Here is a 17,906-nt window from a genome sequence, read left to right on the forward strand (position 1 = left end):
CCGAAAGAGAGTACCTTGAACTGATAATGTTGATTTTGAATAGTGAACCTGAGATATTTTCTGTGGGATGGATGTATGGGAACGTGGAAATACGCATCCTTTAAATCTAGTGTTGCTAGGAAGTCTCCCTGACTGAGTAACGGCAGAACCTGCTCGAGGGTGATCATATGAAAATGTTCCGACAGAATGTACATGTTGAGAGGTCTTAGGTCCAGTATAGGCCTGAGAGAGCCGTCCTTTTTGGGGATTAAGAAGTACAGAGAGTACACCCCTAAACCGTGCTGTTGGATAGGCACGGGCTCTATGGCTCCTTTTTGTAGCATACTCAGTACTTCCTGCTGCAATAATGTCAAGTGCTCTACGGACATAGGACGTCGTCTTGGTGGTATGTTGGGTGGAATGGATGTTAATTCTAGACAATAACCGTACTGGACAATGTCTAAGGCCCACCTGTCTGTGGTGATGGAACTCCAGACTGGCAGGAACTGTTGTAATCTCCCCCCGACCGGTGTTATGTGGACGGGGGGCAGTGACAAGACGTCACTGTTTGTTATTGGCAGAGGATCTGGTATTGTTGTTTCCTTTGCCTCTGCCCTTGGTGCTGGAGCCACGGTATCCACCCCTATTGTTTTTATTATAAGGACTTTGGGACCCTCCTTTATTGTACTGCTGCTGGGAGCCCTGACCTCTAGCTGCTCCTGAACTTCTGGGGCGACGAAAGGAGCCACTATGAAACTGCTGGGATTGTAGAGCCCCCATAGATTTAGCAGTCTCAGTGTCTTTTTTAATCTTGGAGTGTGGTGTCAACTTCAGGGCCAAATAAGAAGTCTGGGTTGACTGGCTGATGCAAGATATTTGTTTGAATGTCTGGTTTAAAGCCCGATATTCTTAACCATGCATGTCTCAGTAACATCACACTTGTGTTGATGGCCCTGTCTGCTGCATCTAGTGCGCATTTGATGGACGCATTGGTAACGAGTTGCCCCTCTCTAATGAGTAGCTCCACCCCCTCCTTGTACTCATCTGGTAGGTGTTGTATTAGGGGTTCCAGGGTATCGTAGTGGGACCTGTTGTACCTGGCTAGAAGTGCCTGGGTGTTGGCAATGCGCCAGATGTTTGATGCTTGCGCTGCCACCCGTTTCCCAGAGTTTTCGAACACCTTGGACTCTTTGTCCAGAGGAGGAGCATCACCAGTAGTTTGAGAGTTCGCTCTTTTGCGGGCGTTAGAAACAACCAGGGAGTCCAATGGCAATTGACCCTTAATGTACGTAGGGTCTCCCGGGGCTGGTCTATACTTTTTCTCAATCCTGGGGTTTAACACTCGTGTTCTTGTTGGCTCCTTAAAGATGTCTTTAGCATGTTTAAGAACGCCTTTTAGCATTGGAAGTGTCTTAACCGTTTTTTCTGATGTGGAGAACGTGTCCACAAAGAAATCCTCTTCAACAGAGTCTGAATGAAGTCCAACCCCGTGATTGGCAGCCGCCCGTTCAATGAGGGCGTTAAAAGCAGCAGTGTCCTCAGCAGGGGATGGTTTTATATTGTAGATAGGGGTGTCAGGAGCATTGTGGATGTCACCTGGGTCATTTGGGTCTCCCCATGAGTGATCCTGGTCCTGTGGTTCATCCTGGTCATGATGTAGAGGATAAGTGGTATCCTCGTAATAGGTGTCACCTGCATCCGTCTCCGAAGGTGTTGGAGAAAAATCAAGTGTGTGGTGGGGATAAGTTTGATAAGGTTCCACAGGCAGTGGAGTGGAGCCGGAATCCATTTTCTTCTTGAGCGGGATTTTATAGGACTTCAAAGTGTTCACCGGGACAATTTTTCTCTTCCGAAACACCAGTTTACCGGTTTCAAGGTCGATGACCCGCTCCTGTGAGTCGTCGACAGGTGGATCTGCAGGTGCAGGTTTTGCGGGTGCGAAGCCTTTCCGGAGCGCGAACATTTTAGGCGTCCCCGATGGCGGCAATCCAAAAGTGATCGGCGCCGGCGTCGATGTAGCCTTCGCGACCTTCTTCGGCTCGGGCCCTGTTTCGGGTTGGGTGTGTCCCGTTCCCTGATGCGCGTCAGGGACTCAGACACCTGCTTCACCAGGGATGGCGATGGTGCACTGGAACAGACGTGCTCTTCGGGGACTGGCTTGGAGGCCGTCCCAGGTCCCTTTCCCGACTTAGGCTTTTCTAATCGAATTTTCGGGTCGACGCCCTGTGGAGTGGGGCTCCTCGCACCGTCGGCACCCTTTGCAGTCGATGCACGATCGGTCATCTGGGCTGTAGGCGTTCGCGCTCCAACTTTGATTGTTAAAGGCATCTGCGGCTTCGGGTGACCGAGGGCCTTTTTGTGTTTCTTGGCGCCGAAAACCCCGTGTGTTTCCTCGGCACCGACAGTGTCTTTAGGCTGTTCGGTTCCGATGTCCTTTTGTGTTTGCGGATGTGAAGGGTTGGAAGCCTTCGATCAGACGAGGACGAGTTGCACTTTTAGTTTCGGTTTCACCTGTGCAGCTTTCAGTTTCGATTTTGAGGGATCGACTCGAGAGGTTTTACAAAGTTCCGGCTCGTTGGAAATGTTCGAAGCCGAGCCCGGAGGCGGGGCTGTAGAACGCGACCCGAGCCATATGGACATTCTGTCCCTGGGCCTCCGTATCGACGGATTGGCCTAGCTCCTCGCATGAGCTATCTTCTTCGGCCCCAAGGGCCCCATTGTCGTCTCCTACCTCGTCGACGACTTCTTCGTCCTGGAATATCCCCTCGTCTTCGGCTTCATAGTAGGAGTCAGGTTCCGAAGCAGTATCAGATTCCACTTCCTCGACGCTCTCGACATCTTCATCCTCGGTCCCGAATATGTTTACCGGGGTAGGCGCCGATTTGTTGGCCTCCAAGCAAGCTGCACGTCGATTCCGAAGTGTCTTTTTTGACCGGAATCGGGCGCAGGCCATACATTTGGATTCATCGTGATCCGGTGACAAACATTTGTTACACACCGGGTGGACGTCGATGTGGGGATATTTGGCGTGACATAGAGGACATCTCTTGAAGGGAGTCCTCGATTCCATGTTCGATCGTCGATTGAAGTTCTGTCCGAACTCGATCCGATGAGGTGAAAGAAGAAAGTTATTGATACCGAATGCGAACGATACCGACGAAGTCTAAAATAGTTTTCCTAACTTGAGCTAAGATAAGCACATCAGAACCCAATGGCGGAAAAAAACAATCTGAGGATGGAGAGGATGCCCATGCGCACTGTAGTCCAGGGGAGGAGCCACCTATCTCGTGATACTTCGAAGACTCTTCCAGGACAACAATGTGCAATCATCCGGACGCAACACTAGGCGGCGATCTATGCACAGATATGAATTCAGCAGCCCACATGCCTCGAACGAGATGTAGCCATGTCCTTCTTGAGAGGAATGTTATAACCAGTGTCCTGTGAACTGACTTTCCTTTTGGAATGTGTTTAAGCTAAAATGTGCTCAGTATCTGTATTAATGTATAGCTTTTTCTGTTTAGGGTCTAATCTTTCTTTCATAACTTACAGGATTGGTTCCGGCGGCTTTAGAAGATCTTTCGATTTCAGCACCAAAAGTTTAGATGCCAAACCAGACTTGCCCTTTTTGACCTTCAAAGAGGAAGGTTTCAGCTCCGAACCAGACTTGAGTCTTGGGTCAGAAGATTTCAGTTCCGAAGACTATCTGTCTCGACCCGAGCCGGAAGGCTTGACAGTTTGTTTCAGTGCCAGGCCTGAGGATGGGGAGTCGGAAACATACCAGTGCTGAACAAGGCCCAAAGGCAGAGGTGGTGCTGAAGCCTTATGTTTGGTGGAAGATAGTTTACAGGGTAAAGGGGCTTTAGTACTCTCTGCACCCTGTACCGGTGGAACGTCCTCAGACTCTAGTTCGATTTCCAGCTTGGAATCAGGTTCTGGGACAGAAAAGGCCCTCTTTTCTTCCTCTGCTGTCGCTTCTTCCGGTTCGGATTTTTCACTGAAGATATCCGGAGTATGTTGGATGCTTTGGTGCTGCATTTCTCGTCGTCGAGCCAGACGATCCCGAAGAGTCTTTTTCAACCGTAATGACCGACATGCCTCACAATCTTCCTTGTGCTTCGGTGAGAGGCACAAGTTGCAGACTTTATGTAGGCCAGTGCGAGGGTACTTGGCATGGCACCAAGGGCAGAACTGAAACGGAGTCAGTTCCATCGGCAGAAGGCTGGACCGATGCATTTAGCCCTGAAGGCCGCCCACAATGTTTGACCGAAAATGGAGATTCCTGATCGAATAGATATGTGGAGAATACGGAAACGCGTACGATAATACCGTCAATGGTACAGTGGATTGCGCAACGAGGGGAGCCTGAAGGACTGTTTTGAACCGGAGCGCAGCAATACACCTCCGAACCCGATGGCGGAAAGAAAACAATCTCACAATGGAGTTTATGACCATGTGCAGTATCACCAAAGGGAGGAGTGACTTTACCTTGTGACTGGCAAAGACTTCTTCAAAGAAAAAACTTTCAAACATCCAGACCCACCACTAGATGGCAGGAGTATGCAAAGCATGTGTATCTACAGCACACATGCCTCAAACATAAATTTCCCTGACCAGTCTACCAAAAGGGCACTACCCTTCGACCTTGTTCAGGAAAACCTGGACGCATAATCTAGGCAAATTATTGTTTTAGTCTGCAAACAAGTCCATTTGCAGATGCCCACCTTCTCTAAATATGTATTACACAACGATGTTGTGTAGAATTCAGTCATGATTTTGGTGAAGTTGTGACTGCAGGCGTCCGCTTACGTGTTTTAGACTCCTGACAGGTGAATTGCTGAGATATAATTTCCTGGCTATTAACCACTTCCAGATGGCCTGCACTTCAAGAGGGAGCGAGAGGGAGTCCCTCCTCGCTTGTTTAGATACTACATTATGGTCATATGGTCTGTTTGAACCAGAAGAGAGCTTGTTATTGATGGATAAAATTACTCGAGAGCAAAGTGTACCACCCTTAGCTCCAGCATGTTGATATATTGTTGTCCTCTGTCAGACTACACTCCCTGAGTTTGCAGAGGGCCAATGTGAACACCCCACCGTTGAAGGGAGGCATCCGTGATCCGAGTCGGTGTGAGGGTCCTGGCTAAAAGGGATTCAGATGGTATTTAACCGTGACATTTACAAACTGTAAAATACCCCATTCATGGCGTATTGGCAAAGAATGCTGGACATTGCAGTAGGGCAAGATTACTGGACATATTCAACCAGCATATAAAGCATGTGATCACTTACCCTTATGATCGTTCACCTGTGATCAAGGCTCTTATGTGGAGTCTAAACGCGCAAGGACTATGAATGGAGATGCCATTTTGCCACCTCTAATATGCTAATTAAAAAACAGAGAATCCAAAGATTTAGCCTGAGCATTTTGCTTTTGTTGGATATAAACACATACATATATATGTATATATATAAATAATGTATTTAATGTGTGCGCCAAGGTCTCCGCACGTGTGTGGGACTATTCAGTGCTAAAGACTTTGATGAAGATCTCCTGGAAGAGAATGTTAAAGATGCATTTGTCAGAGATGATGGAATCCATTGTTGGAGGAATCCTTCAATCCTTTTCTCCACCGAGTTTAGATGTGGGGCAATACATAAAGCAAAATCAGTTGTTGAAGGGCCATGAACCTCTTGGGGCTGATCTTCAGCATCTCCCTTGAGATGGCTGCCTTTGTATGCTGCTGTATTGCTATTGAGGTGAGGTCCCTTGAGGGAGAGAGTTGGGGGGCTGGAAGAAGGGTGTCCGGTTGCTGTCTGGGCCCCACCTCTGCTGGTTGGTCTCCTTGGTGCAGAGGTTCACCTGAAAGTTTCTCTGAATTGCAGTGCTCCCATTGCTTTGCTCTATCGTCTTTCTTCATGCCTTGCAGGGCCGCGTCTTCTGAGGTTCCAAAAACCTTATCCCAGGAGAATGACATTGAATGACTGCAGCATACACCTCTGGATTAAATCCTAACACCATCAACCTTGCATGCCTTCTCAGAGTGAGACTTGGGTCTAGTTGCCTGCTGGCAGTGTCCAGAGTGGACTTCACAAAAGAGTTGGTGATATTCTTGCCCTCAGCCATAACACTCCTTGCCCTCTACTTACAATGATCTGGTAACGTTGCATCAGATTTGTGATTTAATCCCTACTATCTTTCTTCCTACCATCTCAAAGAACTTGCATTCTTTTTCTGGTGGAGGTCCCATGGTTGCTGGGACATTGGCTCTCTTTTGAGCTGTGGTTACCATGATTGAGTTTGCCTTGGCCATACCTTTGATACAAGCCGGGCCATGGGAAGAATGCTTATAATTCTTTTAGACTCTGGGGGTCAGGACTTTGGCTGTGGCTCTTATTTTTTAAATGCTTCTCTCCCTTGATCAAGGATGCTCGGTAGCATGGGGAGGCATTGATTTTTTGCTTTCCGAGGGTATAATGTTTCCAGCAAGAAATAGGACTCAGTCTGATCTTCCAGTTTTACACCATACTGGTCTGTTGCCCTCTCGATGACTGCGTTGTATGCGGTGGTGATGTTTGCTGGCGAAATCCTTGAAACTTAATTGTCAATACCATCCTCTGGGACGTCTATCTTGAGGTCTTTCCACCCCTCATTACTCGAGCTTTCAGCACCGAATATTTTAGTGTTGTATTGCTCTTCACCCTCTGCATCTGTAAATTAACTCCTCTAGCTCCTTCGCTGGCTCTTGGGATAGTGGCAGGTCTGCCTGTTCAGGCTCAGATTCTGCCTGTGGGGAGTCTTTCGCCTGAGCAAGAAGAGTAGGGATTCTTGGTTCCTTCAGGGCCACTTTGATTACAATTTCTTCAAAGTAGAGCCTGCATCTCGGTCTTGAACCTCTTGACATTTAGAGTTTCTGCTCTATGGCGACACTTTCTGCACTGAAGTGTCAGATTGTCGAGAATCTTCCCTGCCCCCCCCGCTAAAACCCCCCTGCAATCACCTTTTGGTGTTGGAAGGTTTGCCATCATCCGTGGCCTTTTGTATGAACCCCTGAGACTTTTCACCTTGAGCGCTGAACCTTTCAGTGACAGTGCAGATCTGGAGTGTCATCTCTATGGCTTTCAGTTCTGTGCTAGGGCATTGTGTTACCTGTCCCTTGTGTCCCTTGAGTGTGGGCCTTTTCGGGGTCTGAACTCTTTCGATGACAGACTCTGCGACATTTAATAAAATCCCCTAGTGTCATTTCGGTGCTCTCCAGGAACTCCTTGTTGCCAGTGTGGCTCTGTATGGTGTGCCTCCTACATCTGCACCTTGGCATAGTGTGCCCACCTCATTTTCTGCATTAATGGTATGGTCTTGTGCTGGAACTCCGTGCAGACTCTACAGTCCTCCGATCAATGGTCTCTCGGCAGGTAGAGGTTCCAGACTTTGAGGATGTTTATGTGAATTTGTGGTTGCACTTTGGGTAAAAACTGAAAGGTGTATGCTCCATAGCCACTTCACAATCTTCAACATGCACGGTCATTACCCACATACATTTTCCTGGAGAAGAACACTTCAGTGTTTATTCTCGATTTTTTTTGTTGAAGTTTATAGAGTTAAAAAAAACAAAAAAAAAAAACAAAAAAAAAAAACTGATCCTCCTCTCAACCCACAGCTCATACCAGTGCATCCAGAACCAACGGCAAAAAAAAAAAAGAAAAGATGGTTACCACGTACAATGTCATCAAGGTGGGACCTACAGCCAAATAGGCAAATAAAGACAGCATTCAAGCCCAACCACCAGAAGGCGGAACGCACAGCATGTGAATCCAAAAAGGATTAATGCGGCAAAATACAAGCTACAGACATATGCTTCTCTTTGAAATTAACATTTCCTTGCCTACGTACAGAGAAGTGTCAAGGAGTATTAACAAAAACCAACGACAGTCTCCAGGATGCTGGAAGGGAGATTGCGGGGAGAAAAGAGCTGGAGGGAATGACCATCTACAGTGTTTCTTTTTACTTCAATATGTCAGCATATGCTCCACATGCATTCAAATCAGTGACTCCTGGATGTGAAGCAAGGCCATTTTCATGCACTCAGACAATAAGACAATGCCGGAAGTTGGTCTAGGGCCCTAACTATTGCCATTATCCTAGATACTAGATATTTCAATTTGCACAGGAAGCAAAAAGAATTAGTTTGGGTGGTGCACATTACACCACCTCCACTAACAGCACTTTGTCAGTTGATAACTTGCAGTCTTAACAGCCATTTCGAGTGCACAGAAAGAGATACAATGAGTCTGTTTATTCAGTTTTTATTTTCTTTAAAAACAGTGCTTTTTTTACCATTTGCGAGGGAAGGGGTGTACAAAACCGCTGCCTGTTTTGTATTTCCTCCTCCCACCTCACCCCCAGCCCACGCTTAGAGTTTACAAAAGCCAACATGATCAATAATTTATACACAGGATAGTAATAGAAGTACAAAACAAAAGATAATTACATAAGAGGGAGAAAAGCTTGAAGGTTTATAACCAACTCACATGTCCACCAACCTAGGTATTGTGTAGTAACCCCCTTTCCCAGCGTGAATACTGTGCGGTCTGAGTGCTACAATACAACATGATACTTGTTTAACAGGGAATGGCAACAAAGCTACGTGGGGGAAGAATTGGGGGCATCAAAAGATGACATAGTATCTGCCTGGATGACGGGACATGTTCCAGAGACAAAGGCTTCGTGGGTACAGGGTAGAATAATAAGTAGACATTGCAATGAAAAATGAGTATATAAGGGGAGAAAAAGAAGAGGGGGATCAAGGCTTTTGAGCATACTGGTTTGAAAGGGAGGCATGAATCTAGGGATGAAGAATCTGTGGCTATTGGGCTGAAGGATAGGTGGATGTAGGAATGAGTGGCAGGGTTGGCGGTTTTGGGGGAAAGGTGCCCAGTGGGATCTCAGACTAACCAACTGGTTAGAAGGGACGGCTCTGAATGGAGATAACTGGGCAGTTTTTCAGCAATGGTGGCTAGTGTTGCAGATCTGCCTTATGGAAAAGTCTGGCAAATGAAGCTCCACGTGAGGCAGGACTGGACAGCAATGCATTCAGAGCTTCCATGCTCAAATGTCTCCTGCTACATGCCCACATCCTTGTGTATGGAGGGGATGGGGAGCTTTCCAGTTCAGCACCTTCTAAATGGCACTATTGTCCAAGCTCAGAGACACATTCATGTTGCAAAGGGAGGGGTGATGGGGATGTGGAGTGGTTGTGATTATTCTTCATATCATCTTCCTCAACAAAAATACAGATTTGATTTTTTTACGGGTTACACATGGGAGAGGGTTAGAGCTTGACTCCACCGCTTAACGCCCATTCATTATACTTGGGGGAAATGCACAGTGACCAATGCAGCAAGAATGTGTAGGGTCTAGGGGTGGGTGACCCAAGCTGGACAAGCATACTGAACTTCCGTAACTAGTTCTTGGGCTGTAGGAACCCAGGCAGAGCAATGTTCCTAATTTGAAGGGAGTATCAAATGCATTTGTTGCTCTACTTGGGAGATCTCTTATGCAAAATGTGACTTCACACTTATTTCCAGAATTGTAACTTTTACATTTGTTATTTACATTAATATTTACATTCCTCTCATAGGTTTAGAGAGATATTCCCTACACCTAATGATGAATGACTCAATTCTATGCAACACCTCACTTCAGTATCTTACCAGTGAGTGCTACGACACTGTACAAGGAAAAAATGGATGCATCTACCAATAGGGAAGAGAGGGTAATGGGAGGAAGACCAGGTTTGTGTTCAATGTGGTGGTGGGAGGGAAAACATCCTACTTACAGAAACAGTGAAATTATGTTTAGCTGACCTATCGTATAAAAGCTATCTAAAAAAAAGAAAACTGTATAGGTCCTAAAAAAAATTGATACTCTTGTTCATCTTCCCCGACGCTAGAGTGGCCCCACATAATTGCAGTGGGCACATCTGGCCTTGAATGAAAATTAGGGAGCATTTCCGCCCTAATTCTGCTAGGAGAACAGACATGGCCAAATGGCAAGGTTGGGTAAGCAACATTAAGCAGAAAGCAGCCACTGCAGCCAGCCCACACATCACACAGGCAGCTTTCATTTATGATAGTGCAATGCATGCTGCAAAAAAGATGGGGGTAAGGGTGTAGATTGAAAGGCAGCACTGAGAGAAATGAAGAAAAAATGAAGGGCACTAAATGCATACAGTACACCAACTTGGCGTCCTTTTCCTCTCTATATATATATATATATATATATATGTACAAACCACACGCATGATTGCGATGGACTGTCATGCGTAAACTACGACTGTGGTAAAAGTGAATGATAGATCTACAGGTAAGAATGAAGAGGGATCATTGGGGGAATGCCCTTTCAGGACATAGAAACACCTGCCAACCATTCACACACACAGTGGCAGTACTTAACTGCCCTGGCCGGTGACCTAATTTTCAAATTACACCCCTTATAACACCATGACAAACCACTTGGGAGTTGCTTGGTATGTACGTGCCGCAGGGGGGGGGCGGGGAGGCAGCATGCTCATCAAGAAGGGAAATTAATCTGACTGCATATGCGTTTAAGATGTTAAATACAAACTCCCGACAACTTTACAAGCTGGATAAGCAGATACCACATTGACTATCATCACAATCCTGTCCCCAAATGAATAATCAAGAAGGTATTGGGCTCAATTTTAGGATGCCCATCTAAACCCCCCCCCCCCCCCCCCCACCCCTGCTCCTCCTAGCTTGAGAGAAAACCAAAATCAAGGAGCGCTTGTGCGATTCCCATCTCTAAACAGCATTCTAAAAAATCCTGTAGTGTTTTTTTTTGGGGGGGAGAGAACTATGGCCTCCGACCTCTCCAAATCTTGACACATACCCATGCTTCCTAGCAGCTGAAATCCCAGTTTAAATTTAGCATCCCATAAGTTTGTGTGAATCCCTAGGAGTCGGTCTCTGCAACCCCTTCCCACATTTCATCATCAGGTTGGCTACTTTTGCCCCCTATAATTCGAAAATCAATTTCAGTTTAATAACAAAATAGATGCTTAAAATGTGCACAACGTAATGTTCAAGTTTACAAAAGACTAAAAACAAAAACGAAAAATCGAAGGCATACGGTAACATCGAAATAACGTAGTCAGCAAAAACAAACGTGCTCTTGGACTCTACCAGGCTTCCTACTGAAATGGCGTGCCTTTAGTGTCCTGGTGTTCTACCCCTCCTAATCTAGTCTCCCTGCATATAATGTAAGGCAGGACATTGCACTTCAACATATATGCGCAGCGGTCAGCAGCTCGGGCACCCTTGATTAGGGAGATGCTGAAGTCTTCCTCGCTGCCACAATACACAAGATGATATATATCCTCAACTGCCCACCCCTCAACCGTTACGCTCCATTTGCGCCAAACTCAACCATCCAAACATTCCATCTTCAATGCTCTTACAGCATAGAGAAAAATAACCTGAGTGTACTGAATGCGAGTTGGTCAGACCTACATTCTGCCACTCCCTCCAACCACATGAGTTGCGTTCAGTTTATGTTTTAGAATCATTTTAAGTTTTCTACATTACCCCCTATTCAATCAACGTTTTACAAAGAGCTTTTGTAAAGTTTTGGAGCACCTGTCTACAGCCCTGCCTTCCACGCTTCTCCCCAAGCTCAATAATGTGAAATTACACGAGAGCCACAAAAATGTAAAATGGTCCTTTACATCAAAACTTTGGCTTGGAAAAAAAGTGCACTCCCTTCCTACCCCTACATCAAAAACATTCCAATGCGGTAAAGTGACAAAAGAAATGGCAGTTGTATGCTTTTTAAACTAGCATTGTCCCTTTAAATTTCCTCAAGACTGCAAACAACATCTAAGGTTAAACTAGCCTGGACAAATGGGAAAGATCTGAGGCCTCCGGTGTGTCAATGTATACACATGGGAACTGCTGGGGGAATAGAAGCACTGCCATCTCACCTCACTACCATCATTTGCCGTACCATCTAATCTATATATACCAGCACAAAAAACGTATTATGACTGTATAACAGGTAGTGTTCGGATTGGTGGGCGCAAATTCTGGCTTATCCCCTAGAGAACCAATAGAAAGATTGCAGCATGGGTGGATGTTTATGTGGGACCTATGGCCGCACACAGAGTTCGCGTGGGACCAGATTCAGAATATCCCTATAGAAAGGTAAGAGATTATGTAGGTACAGTGGAATAATGCTACACCAATTGGAAAAGATGGACTGATGGTGACGCTTAAACTAGGGCACTATGGAGCTTAAGTATTTCCTTTTCTCAAATATGCCACATATTTTTCTAATGATGTATCCTGTATACATCCGATTACCCTTATTTCAAGGGGCCGCAAATATGCTCCATCAAAATCAGTTCAAGGGTGTAACTACTTTACATAGGTGCCAGAGGAAAGAATAGGGGTGTCTTAATTTACTGCCACCAGTTTCCTGGGACCGGCTTTACTACTTTACTGTAGACACAAAGAGACTGAGTCCCAACTGCAGCTTTCAGTAAACAGGGTCGGCTCAACTTGAGTTCTGGGAGCCCTCAATTCTCAAAGCATGCCAGCATTAAATCTGACGGTTTCCTATTGTTTAAAGCCAACTCCGATTGCTAACCATAATAAAAACCAAGCAAAGCCAGCCTCTGGTGAGCTACTAATCTGCGCTCTGTGTGCAACTGTAACGGGATAGTGTTGTAAAGGAGCAAAGGAAATTAAAGACAATGTGGAAGTTGGGAGGGAGATAGCTGACATTTCCAGCATATTGTGTGTAAAAAAAAATAATAAACAGTGGTTTAAAAACCACAGAGAATGCAGCAAAGGCCCCGGGAAGAGGGTGCAGAGTCAAGGAAAAACTTCAGCTTTGTCCCATCTCCCTCCTCCAGACAGGCTCCAGCGGTGGGTGTCTTCCTTTTAAAGTATAAACACCCACTACATAAAAAAACATTGAAATATTTCCCCAAAACGTTCTGAAACGGGTTTCCTCCTTTTCCACAGCAAAAAAGGTTCAGAAATATATATATTTATATACTTTCCAAAAAAAGTGAAAGCTTAAATGGCGGTTTACTCTTTCCGTCATCTGAAATGTTCCGAGTTGCACCTGGTCAGTCATTTAACACCTTCGCATGCTCCTGGCATCGCGCGCGCGCACACACACCACGCCACCCTCTCTTTCAAAGATTCTCCCTCTTTCATCATGGTTAGAGACCAACATATAGTGTGATGTTCAACATTATACATGGACCTATCCACACATCTCTTCATGCAGGGTAAGCTGGCTAAGGCTGATCTTTTACCACAGTTTAAAAAAAAAATAACGAAACAAACACAAAGTTAAAAAATTAAAAACCGGCACAATCTTTGGAACGGAAAATAAAAAGGCAAAAAAAAGTATAAGGCCCCAAAATAAACTTCAACAACAAAAAAATACATTATTTAGAACACACAGTGAGGTATAAAAAATTATTTTTTTCGGGTTTTCCGCTTTTTTTTGGGAGGTTTTTTTTGTTTTTTTTTCCATGTCCATTTTTGTCCCCTTTTTGACTGTATGTACGTTCCTCCTTGTCCTTTCGCTATATAGGTGCTCCTAGATTTGAGTATTGCAATAGCCAGGCCTCAGAATAGGGGGGAGGAGTGACGGGCTTGTCCCACTGCAAAGGGAAGGAGAGGGAGTGGCGGGTGATGGGGAAGGTCACGTCACTTCAGTACGGAGCAAATCGACTGTATCCACCTCGGTATAAGCTGGCCTGAAAGAGAGAAGTGTAGATGAGAGGGGATCATAAAAATACACAAAGCACTGCACATATTGAGCTGAAAGCCACATCCAACAGCAAAACAAAACCTATACACTGCTGCTCCCTAGCACCCCGATCTGGCTTATAAGCTCTCAAAGCTTGTATGCACATGTTAAAAGTGGTTCCCTACGTGACATTTTTACATCTTGGGGTCTCCCACATAGCAACCTGCTTGCTATCCTTTTGCCACCAATGAATGGACCTGCAATAATTTCAAAATGTTAAAAACATTGTGTGGGAGGGAGAATGTGCAATTGGAATCTTCTGAATCAACACACATCCTAAAATATTCCCCATTCAACGATATAGCTTCATAGAACATTCTTTGTTCCCCATAGTCCCTTCTCAGGAGATTGACTAGGTCATGTGTGGATTTATATAATGAGTGTATGTGTCATTCCATCATCTGTCTGTGTCCTTAAGGTTTCTGGGGTCTAAGGATATGCCAAATTTTCCATCCCACTGTACTGAATGATTTGAGGTCTGGTGATACAGGCACAAAGGAAATGATGATCTGGTTCAGATTTTTTTTATTGTTTTGCTTTACTAAAAATAAGCATCCTATATGGCATCTTGTAGTGTAATGTTGTTTAGAAAGGATAAGTTAGTTACTTGTAATCCAAATTCACCAACTTTGATATCCTCATTTAATTTAGAAGCCTCCTTTTGAAAACCAGGAACTACAATGTGTTGGTAAAACTTAATGATTCTTCCTAAGGTTAGCAGTAAAAATAAACAGGGTATAAAGTACCAGTGCGATCCATTCTAGGTTACAGTGAATTCCTGGCAGCCTTACAGTGACAGTGCCCTTTAGTTTCTATTAGCCGGTAATGTTTCTTTTTTGTTTTTCCTTCAAAATAGTATAATTATTATTTCAAGCTGCATTGCATGTTTTAAAGCTTTGTTTCAGCGGGCAATTTAAAAAATAAAATAAAGACGGATATCCCAAGATGGAGAAATTAAATCCCAAGATGGAGAAATAACGTTAAGTCTCCAGTCATACGGTCCTTAAGGGCATCAACCTTGCCATCTGAAATAGTAGTCAACGCTAAACATCTGTATGGTCAATCTCTATGCATGAAGGTGTTAAAAGCAAAATACGGTCATGTTGCAAAGGCATCGCCCAAATGTTCTACTGAGGGAGAGCAATTATAGAGAATGCAATTCTTCCAGGGGCTATGCAGCTTGCCTACTATGCCTACCTTGAAAAGCAAAACAAATTCACAATTTTTTATATTGCTTTGTCTTTGACTGCAGGGAATAGCTATTTTGCTGGGGTTGATGTTTTAAGACTGCTTCATTGAGTATCACCTACGTTCCAGTTTGAGGTGGTTGATAACATTCGAGTTCTGAAACCGTTAGTATTTCTTGGAGTTGCACAAGAAGAGGACTAAAAATAAATTTAGATGGATAAAAAAAAAGGAGAAATTGTGCTTAGAGACATTGCAAGTTCCAGTCAATGTTTTATAATCTTCTACAATTCGCCAGCTTCTGAAAAGTGAACTGGTAGTCAAGTCCTCTTCGAAGATTCAGAAGACAGTGGAGATGTGCGGACCTAAGCTGGGATGGTCTTCACCTAAAATAAGGGGAGGAATGATAATTGTTCCGAATCCAAAATAGATGTCCAGCCTCAGTGCAGGATGCCGACCTTCCTTTTTGTGTGCGAGGCTTCCTCTATATGGTGACATCTAGGCTGCAATATTTTTGTCAGAGGTTGATTGTTTAAAAGGTACTCCCTTAAGTACTGCTGAATGAGGCAAATCTTGAGGGGACAAAGGCAGTGGCAGAACTGGTTGAGACCAGCATTATGGTCAGTGGGCCAGTGTATAGGCCTAATAGTTATTCCTGCAATTGATGGGTCGGAACCTTCACAACAAGATAAAAATACACAGAAGGCAATTGCTAGTAAGGGAGTCGGGATGTTTTATAGTAGCAGAGTCCTCTAGAAGGACGGATGGTTAATCAGGTGTGTTACAGTCTCACAAATGTTACCAGCTGAGAAAGCACATAATTATTCTTTTCAAGTTAATTTAAATCCCTTAATTTCACAAAGATGTCCATGTAATAAGAATCCATGAAAATATCCCCGTTGAAGATGTGCACCCCCTTCAAACTGCTACTCGATGACAATTCTAGGGGTAGCCCAGGTAAGGCATAACCTTGAATTCGTAATGCCTCTTATGACTGTTAAAAGACAATTTAGAATAGATTCCTTCTTGGTAACCAAGAAACATAAGGAGTGAATGCACCATTTAATATAAAACTATATGAAGAGGTGAAAATATTTGGGGAAAGTATGAATTGGACTCCGGCACTCTCCACCAAAAACTAGATAAAGCGCATTATCTGGCACTAAAAATATTTTTTCCCTCCTAGTGGTATAACTATAATCTCTCCTATATTTAGGTGCTATACTAAAAGAATAGAATTAGGTCCAGAAAACTTCGATAAAATCCAACCTTGTTAGGAAGACTTTTCCTACTCATTAAACTGGCTTTAGAGTAGGGATTGGAAGAGCAGCAAATCTCCCGACACTAGCCACCCTCATGGACATAGCAATTTCTGCCAAATATATGCTCTATCTTCGCTTTGGGGATGAATCGAAAGTAGCTTTAATATCCACAGAGGCCTTTTATGGCAGAAAATAGCTCATATGGTAATCTCGCCAGTCCTTTTAACATCTACATCGTAGATCTATCCACAGACTTGGAAAGAATGAATGCAAATGCACACAAGCTTGGCGGCAACTCAATCTCATGTCTTTTCAATGCAAGCAACGCTTTGTTGATATGAACAAGGATTGATTACAATGACTTCTAAACATGCTTCACAAATATTTTAAAGCCAGTAGGTTAATTATAAATCTAGATAAAACTAAAATCTTGGTTATGGGTAGAAAAATCAAGAAGTCAGGTACTTGGAATATAAACGGTTTACCAGTTAAAGTAACATACTTGGGGGTGGTATTGACAGTCGAGGAACATTCTTGCTACAGAAACATTTGCTAAAAGCAAAGGCTTCTGCTATGTTTTTTGCCATTATAATGCTTCATAAAAAACTTTCGGGACCAACATTATTTATTTATTAAAATATCTTTATTCAAGCCATATTTTTTGATAAGACGCGTTCCCCCCCACCCCCCAACCATACAGACAGAGGTATACATAGTTATATAATAATAAAGTAAAAACCCAAAATGTAAAAAGAAAAACAAAACCAATATTTTTCAACACAATCCCTAGGAGAGGAAAGATTAATTTACACTTAGAGTTCATTCCTGACCGGCGGTTTGACGCCACTCTATAAAAGGGGCCCATATTCTTGAACCCATTTTACGTCTCCTTCTACCCTTGCGTTTATAAACCGAAATTTCGATATTAGCTATAGCGAGAAATCTGGATAGCCATTGTTGGAAGGAGGGGGCAACAAAATCTCTCCAAGCAGAGGCAATGCATAACCTAAAGACAGCCATTGCGATAAAAATATGTTTGTGTCCTACACTAGGATTTCCAGGGTCTACAGCCCCTAGTAGAATAACCCCACTAGATAGTACTATGTTATCATGTAACATAGCAGATAAAAATTCCCCGATCGCTAGTTTAATCAGTTTTAAGCCTTCACAGGTGGAAAAAATGTGTATGCAGTCAGCCTTATATAAGTTACACCTAGGACAACACGTGCACACCCCACTACCCCACTTGGCTATTCTATCCGGAGTGTAGTATAAAAAAAAACAAGTTTTAAAAAATTGGGCTTGAAGTTTGGTCGACATTAGTATAGTTTGTGACATTCCCAAGGCATAATTGAACTCGTCATTAGAAATCTCTATTTTCTCCAGCCATTTCTGTGAAACTTTCTCCATATCATCAGGGAACATTGCAGTGATATGCGAATAAATATTCCCAATAGAATTTTTTGTATCTGATAATATTGTATCTATTAGATTAACTTTAACAATCCCCCCCCCCCTCCCTCCTAATTTACGTCGCTAAAAGTCTCTCACTTGCAGATACTTAAAAAACATCCTGCCACTGCAAATCGAAATTATTCTTAAGTTCCTCAAAAGATTGAATCACATTAGAAGAC

At 43.9% G+C, this 17,906-nt stretch overlaps 1 protein-coding gene across 25 annotated transcripts in view; it reads right to left on the reverse strand.

The window, feature by feature from the left end:
• Positions 1-8,267: 8,267 nt before the first annotated feature.
• RBFOX2 (RNA binding fox-1 homolog 2) overlaps positions 8,268-17,906 on the reverse strand; it is a 527,728-nt gene continuing 518,089 nt past the window's right edge. For 21 of the 25 annotated variants that reach the window (XR_014960570.1, XR_014960569.1, XM_085601133.1 and 18 more), the window contains one exon: positions 13,475-13,772. Coding sequence is in view for 23 of the 25 variants with exons in the window: in XM_085601123.1 (XP_085457249.1) it covers positions 13,718-13,772 (55 nt within the window). In the remaining 2 variants the exon portion in view is untranslated. Of the gene's footprint in view, positions 13,773-17,906 lie in introns of all 25 variants that reach the window. The other 4 variants (XM_085601134.1, XM_085601138.1, XM_085601130.1 and 1 more) reach the window with 1 other exon arrangement.

This window comes from Triturus cristatus, chromosome 4_2 (genome assembly GCF_964204655.1).
Source record: "Triturus cristatus chromosome 4_2, aTriCri1.1, whole genome shotgun sequence".
In the NCBI taxonomy this organism is placed as follows: Eukaryota; Metazoa; Chordata; class Amphibia; order Caudata; family Salamandridae; genus Triturus; species Triturus cristatus.